The 12,991-nt window shown below is 48.0% G+C and overlaps 1 protein-coding gene across 2 annotated transcripts; it reads left to right on the top strand.

Annotated features, from left to right (window-relative positions):
- Positions 1-70: 70 nt before the first annotated feature.
- On the top strand, positions 71-11,511 carry ALDOA (aldolase, fructose-bisphosphate A). 2 transcript variants are annotated; one of them, XM_035134724.2, is made up of 9 exons: positions 71-186; positions 6,282-6,407; positions 6,530-6,741; positions 7,847-7,901; positions 8,015-8,175; positions 9,076-9,159; positions 9,310-9,484; positions 10,250-10,449; positions 11,069-11,511. In XM_035134724.2, the coding sequence occupies exons 2-9, from the start codon at positions 6,296-6,298 to the stop codon at positions 11,162-11,164; spliced, it is 1,095 nt and encodes a 364-aa protein (XP_034990615.1). In that variant the 5' UTR covers positions 71-186; positions 6,282-6,295; the 3' UTR covers positions 11,165-11,511. The 2 variants fall into 2 exon arrangements, with proteins under 2 accessions (XP_034990615.1, XP_034990616.1); XM_035134725.2 differs by lacking the exon at positions 71-186 and adding an exon at positions 5,289-5,405.
- The last annotated feature ends 1,480 nt before the right edge of the window (positions 11,512-12,991 follow it).

The following is a 12,991-nucleotide window of genomic DNA, read 5'->3' as shown; positions in this document are numbered from 1 at the left end:
CCAGACCCCAAGGCCTATATTTAGGCTGCCCTGCGAAAGGCCAGGGGTCGGGGAGAAGGTTAGTGCGGCCCCTCCCTCCCGCCCCTGCTCCCTTCTTATACAGCTCAGCCCCCGGTTTTGCCTCTGCCAGTCACCCAGCACCCAACGGAGCCGTCGTGTCTTGCCAGAACCCCCGCTACACCCACGGTATGTGGGAGATGGGAGGGAAAGGAGTGGGCTGTGGAGGGGAGGGTGGGAGTCGGGAGAAGGGGCTGTCAAGAAGAGGCAAATCTAAATGCTCACGCTACTAGGAAAAGGCTTGAGATGCTGCCTGCATGAGATTGTCGGAAGGTTTCAAGGGAGAAAGGATGTGGGACTCAGTAGGGGTGCAGTGAGCGGCCTTAGCGGGAACCAACATCTATAGCTCAGTTAGTTACAGTGTGGTGGTGATAAACGCCAAGGTTGCATGTTCGACCCCCCAAATGGGACACGTGCATATTCCTGCGTTGCAGGGGGTTGGACTAGATGATCCTCGGGGTCCCTTCCAACTTTGCAATTCTATTATTCCATCTCTGTGAATGACAAGGCATGCTATTGGTGGATGTTGTTTCAAGGGTGCATCCTTTTGTTTAAAACAGACAAAACCCTCTGCCTGTTCTGAGTTTATGAACAGTAGATTTATCCTTTAAAAGGAAAAAAAAGCAACCACACCGAGCCTGTCTGTGTCTGATTCTTCTCCCCTTTTTAAATCTTGTCTCTGTTCTATTCCCATCACCCCCTTTATCATTTATTTATTGAATAATTGATGGGGCCTCCCTAAACCTTGGATCTTGCTTTCATACATCCAGTTACTCCATGTAAGACCAAAGGGACTCCAGCTATATTATCTAACACGGCAGTTTCCTTTGAATGCTGCAATGACTTGCAAAAGTCTTGCACAGTTGCTGATTGTTTGAGGAAGTAATGCTCACATAATCCTATGGTATCTGGGACACAGGAACAGAAAGTGTGTGTGTGTGTGTGTCTCAATCCTTCTGTCCCTGGTGCTTGCCCAATCCACCGCTCCAGGGTTTGTGTGTGTGTGTGTGTTGGACCTTCCCGTATTTGTCTTGTAATCAAGCCTGTGGCCTCACTTTGCCTGAACCTCCATTGCTCCTTAGCTCATTCTTTGCTCCTCCTTAAACCTGCTTCCATCTCTTTCTTATCTAAGGCAGCTTTGTTTCTTTTCTTCCAAATGATGCTTTCAATCAGGTTGTGCAATCCCTGCACCTGTAATTCAGATGTAAAGCCTACATTGAATGGAATGTATACTTTGATTTAAAAAGCCCTGCCTGCTGCTTTCTATCCTGCATGAAAAGGATACCCTTATCCAGGCTGTGGCTATTCTGAACATCACTTGTGAAAACCCTCTTCCACATAAGGTGGTTTGGACAGGGTGCGTACGGTAGGTTTCTTGGAAGGATCTGCCTTGCTTTTGCCTATTTGTAGTGATCATCGGTGGAAGGGCCTGGGGCACGCAGTTAAGCTCCTTCCTTTGTTGCTCTCCTCCCCTTACTGCCACCTCTTTGGGGAGTAAGAGCTTCCAGAGGTGGATAGCTGGGTTAATCAATGTGTTGCAGAAAAAAATCAATTAATAGTCTTATGGCACCTTGAAGACTTAACAGATTTATTGTAGCATAAGCTTTTGCGGACAAGAGTCCACACCATCCTTTGGAGGAAATGGACTTAAGTTCATGAAAGCTGCCACAATAAATCTGCAGCGAGGCTCTTTGCTATTTGTGATGGGGAAGGCAGAGCTACAATGCCCTTAACAGTTGCTGGCGGAGCAGAAATTTTAGTAGGTGGGTGAAACTTTCTTTAGCATGAAGACAAAAGAGGGGGAAAGCTTCACCCCCTACACTTCTGCACTGGAACCCTGGTGGCAGTATTTATTATTCAAAAGGCTTCTGTACTGCACAGACGTCTCTCTCAAAGCGGCTTGCCATCCATACCGTTCATTAAAACAGCCAACAATGAACATCTATTGCCATTCAGCAATCGTTTCAAAGAGACAGGAAGCCTTCGCCACCTTCTTCCTGGAGCCTAGACATCTCCTCCTATACCCCTCCCCCCGTTAGCATTTCGGGGCTTGATCATTTTGGCGTTGTGGATGAGCAGCTGTTTGACTGCATTGTCGTTTAAAGGTTGGCTGATCTAAGACTCTGCAGAAACTTTATAGGGGGCGAGTGGGTATGTTAGTTGTGGTGAGAAGGGGTTGGTCTTACTGGCCCTGCAGAGGTGGAGCAAAAAGTATTAACTGCTGCGGGTAGGCCTCCCTCCCCCTCTGCCACCTCCTCTCTCTGTTGTACCCTTTAAGGCAGTGCATGATGCGGAGAAATCCGGGAAACGCTTCACCTGTTGAACGGGTGCCTGACCTGCTATTTAATTAAAAAGGCCGTGCAGCTTCCGGTGTAAATCACTTTGTTGATTAACTGTTCGGTATGATTGTGCGTTTTGGAAATGTAAAAAAAGAGAAATGGAGAGATATATTTTTAAAAATAGACAGCGACGTTCTCCTCAGGGAGGGGGAAGAGATCAGGAAGCAACCTTACTGGAAAAGTGTGGAGATCGGGTGGGGAGAGAGAAATCGGTGCAGGAGGAAGAGGGATCTGAACGGATGGTGACCTTTCTGCCGTTCAAGCCGCGCGTACGTTCAGTCCCGGCAGGGAAGCTCCCAATCAGCCAACCCTGTTTATAGTCGCCAGTCAGGTCCGTCCGAATGGGGGGAGGGGCGCCTCTCTCGTACCCCCTGCCGCCTGCTACGTGCTTTCCTGCACAGAGACCAGTGACTCAGCTATTACCGTAATCACCCCAAGAGAAGCCCAGTTTGGATTCTGACCAGGGCTAAGTAGAAGGTTCTGGACTTCGGATTGGGGAGCCAAGGCAAAAGGGGTCCCCTCCCCCAAGCATTCCCATGTTACACTGACCCCACAAGTGCCTGGCCTTTTCGCTCCTCTCATCAATCAAACAGCAGCTGCCTCTCACTTCCCAGCCGCTGGGGTGTTATATAACCCACCGTGCTTCCCTGGTACAGTACTTCATTGCTCAGTACAAAAAAAAAAAACCACTGACAACAGCCCAGTTTTCCACCCCAGCCCACATCTTGGATGTGCATAAACGCCCAGCTTTTTCTCTGGGTTATTGAATCTCTCCTGGTTCATTACAAGTGCAATAATTGCACGGGGAAATCTGCCCTACAACCGAAACAAACAAGCCAAAATGCACTGTTGTCCTTAAAACATGGATCAGTGCCACTTTAAATTGCAAGTATTATTAAATTTATTCCTCCCCTTTTTACAAGAAAAAAGGTCTCAAAGCAGCTGACAGCAAGTTAAAAATGCAAAGATGACATAAAATAGCCCAAAGCAACCATAAAGGTAAAGGTAAAGGGACCCCTGACCGTTAGGTCCAGTTGCGGACGACTCTGGGGTTGCGGCGCTCATCTCGCTTTATTGGCTATGGGAGCTGGCGTACAGCTTCCGGGTCATGTGGCCAGCATGACTACGCAGCTTCTGGCGAACCAGAGCAGCACACGGAAACAGTTTACCTTCCTGCCAGAGTGGTACCTATTTATCTACTTGCACTTGGACGTGCTTTCGAACTGCTCACCCCATCGCGGAGATTCGAACCACCAACCTTCTCATCGGCAAGCCTTAAAGCAACCATACATGGCACTAAAAGTTTATATCCACCAGCAATTAGTAACAGGAAAAAAACATCTGCCCATCCCAAAATTTGGACACCATGAACAGGTCAAAAATCAAGCCACAGCAAGATCCAAATGCTTGGGAAAACTGGAATGTATCTGCCTGGCGCCTAAAATCTGACAAGAGGGATGCCAAGGGAACCTCCTTATCTGGCTCTCTAAATTGCAAGGGTGTTGGAACCAGAGAATGTCAGATGGGACGAATGTTTGGCTCCTAACACCAGAAAGGTTGAGGCTGATCCCAGTGTGGTCTTGAGCAAAAGGCATTCTGCGCTTGCTCTGATGCACCCCTGTTTATGAGTTTACAGGACTAAGAAGAGTGAAACCAGGTTCTGGGAAGGCACCCTGAATTGGGTTAAGCTCTGGGCAGAATTCAAAGTGGTTCAGATAATTTTGGGTTTATATGTTTTGCTTTTTTTAAAACTATTGGACATCTGGACTGTTTCGGTGGCCAGGTTTTGAGTCAGTATTGCAATTCTTCCTCCCTGCCCCCAATCTCAGTGAGCCACCTATGACATCTTTACCCCAATGCACAGCTTGTAGGCCAATAAAGCACTGGCAGGGTCACAACTCCAGAACCCAGATGCTTGGTCTTGTCAAAGAAATCTCTGTTGCCCCTATACTGATAAAGCCACCAGTTTTGACCCTGGAGCTTTTATGGGGAGTTCAGAATCTTCGCCATCAGCTGTTGTTGCTTCTGATCGTTTAGCACTGTGCTCCTTTATTCTGGAATTAAAGGCAAGGTTTTGCAGTGGCCTGTGGCTACAGGCAGAAAATATTTGTCCTTTCAAACGGGTCCTACTCCCTTGCAAATGTGCTTAGGCTTGCAGCCTTTCCCCGTTATAGAAGCTGCCCTTTCGCCTGTGAAAATTCCTTTCTGCGATGCCACCAGTTCCATCTTATCGCTCCCACTCCGATTCTCTCTCTTGCACAATCAGCTCCATGCCCAGGCCCCTCTCTCTTTTCCGCAGCTAAAGCCCAACACTCATGGGGGTGAGGGGATCCAGAAATAGCAGCGTGTCCTTCGGAAAAGGACAGAGGAGCTGGAGGAGCGGGGATCAGGTGTCCCCTTGAAAGGTCATTGCTGAAACTAGAGTCTGGGAGAGGATGCAAAGGAGGGAAAGACCTATGGATCCCGATTTGGCTTCCCTTTCCATCTCCCAGGAAGATGGGGGAACGCCCTCGGTCCTCAACAACATTTTACCCCTTAGTGCTCTTTAAATAAGCAGGTTAAAAAGTGCATCTGCCCTTTTAGGGTATGCAATGAATGCGCCTACCGTTTGGAGGTTTCTAATCTAATCTAATCTAATCGCAAATATGAAAACGTGATTTTGCCCCTAAGCACACACTGGGGTTCTGCAGCACGGTCGGCCACGGGAATGAAATCTCTTATTTCCACGCGTAGGGCTCAGTAGAGTGGAGCAGAGTTCGTCCACGCTTATCTCCGTTTCCTTATATTTAAATAAATACCTTCGCCGCTATTAGGGGGTGGGAGAGCTTGGGCCCTTTAAATCTCCTCCCTCCCCCCCTCCTCAATGAGTCAATTTCACACCCTTTTCCGCCTTGCCCTGCTGCGTGACGTTCGATCCTGGAACGCGGAGCTTCTTTTGAGCATTCGATTCGAACGCTTCACTTTGCTCGCGCCCATCCCGGCTCCCGTTTGCTGCTGCTAAGGAAGAAGGCAGGTTTGAACCCCCCCCCTTTTCAAATTTTCTTACGCACGCATTCTTCCTCCAAGGAGAACGGGTGGCGAGCCCTTCCTCTTTACAGATTAGGATTTTGAGGGAAGGGAAGTAAAGAAAAAATAAGATATGGTCGAAGGAGCAGTTGCGATTATTCTCTCTCCGCCGCCGCGGTTTATATAATCGGACTTTGAGATAGATAAGATGGAGACGGTAAAACGTGGGGTGGGGTGGGGGAAGGGAGGAGGAAGTCCGGGCGGGGGAAGAAAAGCGGGATTTGAAATCACGTGGTGAAGCTTAATGTACAACTGTTGCAGAGGGGGAAAGAAATCAGGACGCCCCCCCAAAAAAACCCCTAAAGTAAGCGTAAATATTCCTCACTCCTTCGTTTACACTTTCCAGTGTTTATTTTCTTCTGCAATTGGACTCGCATCGCAAAGGTGTTGTAGCTGATTGGGGTAGTTAATATCAGGGGGAAAGCTCAGAGCAGGGCAAGAAGTTGGAAAAAGGGAGGGTGAGAACTGGGGTTCTCTTGAGGAACAGGGTAAACGGCGATTTCCTCTGTCCTTGAAACGTCCTTGGTATCTGCTAGCCATCACCTGCTGGAGCCTTTCCTTCTTTGAAATATGGCTTTAATCTGGGCATCCCCCTTGACCTTAGTGGGAATCCTCCGATTTCCATAGCAACAGGGAGGAGCAGAATTCTCTCCTGCCCTCCTTGCCAGTCTCTGTACAGACCGAAGGTCCTTGGCGTGGGTGTCTCCCTTCAGGCTTCCAGATACAGGACTGAGCAGGCAGAGAAGAGGAAGGCAAGGCTACAGGGCGCCAAGAGACCTCGTTGCCAGGCTTGTATTAACACTTCTTTGCCTTCTCCAGTTTAGCCATTCAAGATGCCTCACCAATACCCAGCCTTGACACCTGAGCAGAAGAAGGAGCTGTCGGACATTGCCCACCGCATTGTGGCAAAGGGCAAAGGCATCCTTGCTGCTGATGAATCCACCGGTAAGGGATGGAAGAGCTGCTGGGTGGGGAGGATGAGCCAGGAATGTGGAATCAAAACAGGGCTGCACAGCCTTCATTTTAACGTAATAGCTGTTTGCTTCATCCTCTCCTCCGCCTCCTAGGCAGCATTGCCAAGCGCCTGCAGTCCATCGGCGCCGAGAACACCGAAGAAAACCGTCGCTTCTACAGGCAGCTGCTCTTCACCGCTGATGACCGGGTCAACCCCTGCATTGGTGGAGTCATCCTCTTCCATGAGACCATGTACCAGAAAGCCGATGATGGCCGCCAGTTCACCCAGGTCATTAAGGACAAGGGTGGCCTTGTTGGCATCAAGGTAAGCGACGTGGGTGGCAAGGGATGAGTCTGAAATGCCTGAGCCCACCATGCTTGGTGCCCTGGGAGGTAGGCCAGTTCCTGTATTCTGGTGACGCGTGACCTTGAAGGCTGCATGACTTGGCAAAAAGAAAACACCACCGCAACGCAGGGAAAAAATGCTCTGACTTGAAGGCACCACCCACTTTTTAAAAAATCTGTTTGCAGAAGGGCTTGTTAACTGATTGAGCTAGCATCTGAGCAAACCTTAAAGAAAATTCCTATTCTCTTTAAATTTAGATAACCTCTCCACATGTCACAAGAAACATCATTTTAGAAGAGGCATTCTCTCCTGTGTGTGAGAGGGGCAGTTGTAAGCAATAGGATTATTTTTTTGAAAAGTCTACCTGATGATTTATTTATTTAGAAAATGTATAGTGGTTCTTTCCCCTTCCTTGCTCAGAGTAGTTTACAAATACGAAAGGATAAGAGTGGTCTGGCCATTAACACTAATTACCAAACTAAGAACAGCAGTCAAAAAACCCCCAAAGAACTTAATCACGACACTTGTGATCAATGCACTAAGCAGCAACAGGGGAAAGCTTGTTTAAAAAGGAATGTTTTCAGTCACTGGAATGCAGACAGACTGCCTAACCTCATGGGGCAGAGAGTTCCACATATAGGGCTGGCAGCACAGAGAAAGCCACCTTGGGCACTGCTACCACTCTTGCCTCAAGAAGACAGACTAAACACTGCATTCCTACTGCATAAATGTGGATATGCTTAGATGGAAACTAATCTTAAAAGCATTGGAGACCACAGGGTCACCTGGATTTCTCTATTGCCTCCTTCCCTCCAAATCACGGCCCAATATTTTGAATCCCAGCTACCTATTCCCTCTGTAAGCAAACAAAAATCTTGGTCCATTTAAGTGCTAAACAACTTACATACAGCCTACAGACTATTGAGTTGGGCTAGCGAGTCGATGAGCAGGAGCCATTATTTATGTTGTTTGTTTCTGGATGAATGACTTCATAGGACGAGATGTGTAGCTCAGTGGAAAGAAACATGCCATGAAGCAAGCCACAGGCTTAACAGACTTCTCTGCCTCGCTTTCCTCCCTGCAGGTTGACAAAGGTGTTGTGCCTCTTGCTGGGACTAATGGAGAGACTACTACCCAGGGTGAGTCTGAATATCTGTGTGTTGGTAGGGGGAGTTGTGAAGGGAAGTCAATCTAGCCTGGAGCAGCTGGGTTTGACGGTATCCGTCCTTAACCCCCCCTTTTACCTGTGCAGGTCTGGATGGCTTGTCTGAACGCTGCGCCCAGTACAAGAAGGATGGCGCTGACTTTGCCAAGTGGCGCTGCGTCTTGAAGATCACTCCAACCACCCCATCCCACCTGGCCATCATTGAGAACGCCAATGTGCTGGCTCGCTATGCCAGCATCTGCCAGGCGGTGAGTGCCAGCAGGCATTGAGGGAAAAGGGGGCATTTATCAACATCTAGTTAAGCGCTAAGCAATTTCTCTGGTGGGCTGTGGGCGCCTCTGGGGCGAATGGGGCTGAGGTGGAGCACATGCACTGGCTGTGCAACAGCCCAAGTTTGACCTTCAGTTAAAGGCTTTCGGGTAGCAAAGTCCTGAAAGAGCATAGTAGAAAGACCCACTTGTTTTCCTTTTTTGGATGCTGGAAGACGGTTGTGTCATCAGGTTACGAGCAGCTCATGGATCGTTTTATGACTGACCAGACGGTTGGCATTAGGATTGTTTTATCTGCTCTGTATCGCTGTTTATATATATTATTAAAGGGATTTATAACCAACCCTGGCGGGTGGAATGAAAGTACACCAAATAAACAAAACGAATGGAGCAGTGGTCTGACTCTGTAGGGCAGTTCTTTAAATCTGCCTCGCAGCTTGGCAGTCAAGAGTGCATCTCAAGACGGTAGTGTCGAAATGGCAGTTTCGTCCTCTTCGCCAAATACTGCTCTGGGAAATTTCCCAAGGACATGCTGTGCCCTTATTTTGCAAATGCGTGGAGGCAGTCTTCTGCAACTGCAGTACCCATGTGCTGCTACAAGAGGGCAGCAAGGAATTTGGTAGGTTAGACATGTGGCTTCCCCTCCTGCGTGGAGTTTCTAGCTCAGACGTACTTGAACTAGGAAGGAGTTGGACATACTCAGTAGCTGCCGAAACATCTGGGTGGAGCCCTTAATTAGAGCCTAAGATGCACCTAACTAGATTAGGCATGTGGTTAAATGTCCTCCTTGCAACTTGGAATTCTTCCTGTGTTTTGATTTAGCTCTGTTTTTTTTCTGTGGGGTTTTAACTGTCCATCTCCACTGTCTCTCAACTCCAGAACGGAATTGTCCCCATTGTGGAACCCGAAATCCTCCCTGACGGTGACCATGACCTCAAGCGCTGCCAGTATGTGACTGAAAAGGTGAGATGGACGTGGAGGGAGACACTTAATTGACGCAAGTTGGTGTGGGCTGGCTTTTGCCCTTTTTTTGCCTCTGCCCATGGAAGGAAAGGAGAAGGACCTCGGAAGAACTTCCCAGCACTGACCTTCTGCTCCTTCTGCCATGCCTAGGTTCTGGCTGCCGTGTACAAAGCCCTGAGCGACCACCACATCTACCTGGAAGGGACCCTGCTCAAGCCAAACATGGTGACCGCTGGTCACGCTTGCACCCAGAAATACACTAACGAGGAAATTGCCATGGCAACCGTAACCGCCCTGCGCCGCACTGTGCCCCCAGCAGTTACTGGTAAGCAAATGGGACCCAGAAGCACCTGTTCCTTCCTGCCCCACAAAAAATATGTGGCAGCCCTGAACAATTTACACTGCAGTAATATATAGAGCCCATCCCTACAGGGCAGTTGCTGGTATCTGTTCAATAGTGGAGGTATCATTCTAATGGCTACAGAGTTGCCACCATAGTGTATTACAGTCGCACCTCCACTTACCTCCGGTTATGTAAACTTCGGGATACGTAAGCGGCAAACCCGGAAGCATATTTCCGGGTTTTTGTTGCATGTGCAGAAGTGGTCCCTCTGGTTGCAGAAACCTCGGGATCTGACCGGAGCTCCGGAACGGATCCTGTCCACAACCGGAGGTACCACTGTATTTGTTCAAGGAAACTCCTTTAGCTTTTGCCTGGAGAGCTTCCTGTAGTTGGGACATTGTCCCACCCTGCCAGCTTTTTAAAAAAAGATGTGCTAGAGACAAACCTGATTTTTTTGTATCTGAAGAAGTGTGCATGCACACGAAAGCTCATACCAAAATAAAAACTTAGTTGGTCTTTAAGGTGCTACTGAAGGAATTTTTTTATTCTGATTTTTTGTGTGAAGGGACAAGTGGTGATTCAGGAGGCAGAACTGGAGGGTGGGGTGGGGTGGGATATAATACCCTCTATTCCTAACGTTCTCTGCAATCGAACTCTTCTTCTCCCCCCTCCCCCTTCAATTCTGCATTTCTCAGATATTAAACCCTTCCTTCCTTACCAACTGCTAACTGTTTTGTCTTGCCACAGGTGTCACTTTCCTGTCGGGTGGCCAGAGTGAGGAAGAGGCCACCATCAACCTGAATGCCATCAACAACTGCCCCCTGCACAAGCCGTGGGCCCTGACCTTCTCCTATGGACGTGCCCTGCAAGCCTCTGCCCTCAAGGCCTGGGGTGGCAAGAAAGAGAACCTCAAGAATGCTCAGGAGGAATACATCAAGCGCGCTTTGGTACGTGTTGCCGTGGCCCCTGTTGCCCTTGGGAGTGGGATCGAGCAGGTCAAGACAAGGGGCTGGGTAGCCACTGCATAGCAGCCACTCTCTTAAGGATCTCAGGGTTTGGGTGTGTGCAGCGATCATCTCCCCAAAAGCTGCCCTTTGACAGAGGCAATCAAAAGGGCTTTAGGAAGACACGTATTATTAGTAAGAGGATTAAATGCAACAAATCTGGTTGGGTGCAAAAAGCAGAAAAACTAAAAGCTGGTGGGGATCGGGAAGGGGTCTGAGGTGTGTCTTTGAAAAATAAACAAATTAACTGGGCACGCATTGCATTGAGAGTCAGGGTTCCCAGGTTCTGTTCTCCCAACCTTTTGGTGGCAAAAGGTAGGGCTGTGGGCAAGGTGGCAGGGGGTTGCAATTGTTGAAGTTATGGGTAAAGTGATGCTGGGAATCAGGACTCCTTGGTGTTTCCTCCTGGTAGGGGACAGGAGTTTTGTGTGTCAGGAAAAGGGGCCTAATTTATGTTGTGGCTGTGATCCTAATAATGAGGATGTGCAAAGTGTAGCTTTTCTTTTTAAAGAGGAAAGCAGTTCCAACATCTCTTCTCACTCCCCTCTCTTGTTTTACACAGGCCAACAGCCTTGCCTGCCAGGGCAAATATGTTCCCTCTGGAAAAGGCGGAGCCGCTGCCAGCGAGTCCCTCTTTGTCTCCAATCATGCTTATTAAAATCAGAGGCCTGGTTGCGCTCTTTTGTTGTAATGTTGTGCCTGTGGTGTCTCTTGTTCTGTTTCTTGCCCAGCCCTGCTTCCTCTCTGCCAGCTTCTATAGCAGGGAAAGGTGGACATCTTTGCCTTGCCTTGAAAGAACCCGGAAGCCTTGGCTTCTTCCTTGTCCTTGATCCACCTCCCACCCCCCAGCCTCTGTATGCCTTGTGTGTGTGTGATGTCCTGCTTTTCCTTCTGGTGACCGACGACACTCCTGGTCTGTGGCCATAACACCGAAATGTCTCTGGAGCTGGGATGACGCCTGACTCGCGGACTTCTAGAAATAAAAGAAAATCTATTTGAAAATTGCCAGGGTCTCTGTTGTTCTTTCTTTCCCCCCGCAGAGTTCTAGATGGAAAGTTTAACGCACGCCATACCAAAAGATGTACAAGGAGTTGCATTGGGCTTATGTCCTCTTTTGCCCGTTGTTGTTTACTTCAGGGATAGCCGATGAATGCAGGGCCTTCAATATGTTGTGGACTGCAGCTCCCATCATAAGGACATAAGAAGAGTTTGCTGGTTCTGGCCAGTGGCCCATCTGATCCAACATCCTGTTCTCAGTGGGATGTTGGGATGCCTGTGGGAAACCAGCAAGCAGGACCCCAGAGCACAAGAGCACTCTTCCCTCCTGTGGTTTCCAGCAAGTGGTATTTAGAAGCATTTTCTGCCTCCAACCATTGAGGCAGATTATAGCCATTATGGTTAGTAGCCATTGATAGCCCTACCCTCCCTGACCATTGACCATGCTGGCCAGGGTTGATGGAGAGTATTTGTCCAAAACATCTGGAGAGCACCATGTTGAGTGGCAGATTGTGTTCCCCCCACCTTGCCCTTCTTTTTGAGAGTCTTAGAAGCCAGGGGCTTGAATCTCTTCTATACAGTGGTACCTCAGGTTACAGACTCCGCCGCTAACCCAGAAATAGTACCTCAGGTTAAGAACTTTGCTTCAGGATGAGAACAGAAATCATGCTGCGGCAGTGGGAGGCCCATTAGCTAAAGTAGTACCTCAGGTTAAGAACAGTTTCAGGTTAAGAATGGACCTCCAGAACGAATTAAGTTCTTAACCAGAGGTACCACTAGCTGTTCAGCTATGCTGCTTCCACTTAAATGACCTAGCTATCCAAGTGTGTGTCTCCATTTCCCCCAGAAAAGTGTTGAGGGAAATGGTGGTGAAGACTCTGAGATCATGGGAAGTAGCATCAAGGACTTTGCTGGTTAGTTTTTCTTAGAAGAAGCCACATCAGTTTTTATTCACTGTACTGTACAGAAAATTGTTTCTGATCATTGATAATTTGAGGAATTAATATGGGATGTAGAGCTGGAATTCTCTGAATGCTATTTAGATTACAGGAATTATTATTTAAATGACAGGAATTATTAGCAGTAATCTTTGGGAAGTGTGAGTTATAGAAGATCTTTTGATTTGAGCAATACCTAGCATAATAACCTGGTAATTCCATTGCAGCAGATTGGTTTGAGGCCTATAGAATAGGAATATCACATGCAAAAGGAACTTGAAAATATGGGTATACTGCAAAGTTTTTAGTTAGCCCTTGTACTACATAGAACACAGCCCAATTTGCAATCAAATGGAGGGAAAAACAGGATTAGTGAAACAGGATTGATAAAATGTTTTACCTTTTTTAGTGGCTTGACCATAAACTCAATTGGGTGTGCTAACAACCCCCAATCCTGTATCTCTGGGTTTTGAAAAGTGTTGGATATAGAACCAGGGGACAGTTACCAGCTTGGTCTATCCTCAGTAAATGCACAAATCAGGCTTTCTTGT

The sequence above is a fragment of the Zootoca vivipara genome, chromosome 13, assembly GCF_963506605.1.
Source record: "Zootoca vivipara chromosome 13, rZooViv1.1, whole genome shotgun sequence".
Lineage (NCBI taxonomy): Eukaryota > Metazoa > Chordata > Lepidosauria > Squamata > Lacertidae > Zootoca > Zootoca vivipara.
The sequence above is the reverse complement of the archived record's forward strand: the minus strand, read 5'-3'. Positions and strand labels throughout refer to the sequence as shown.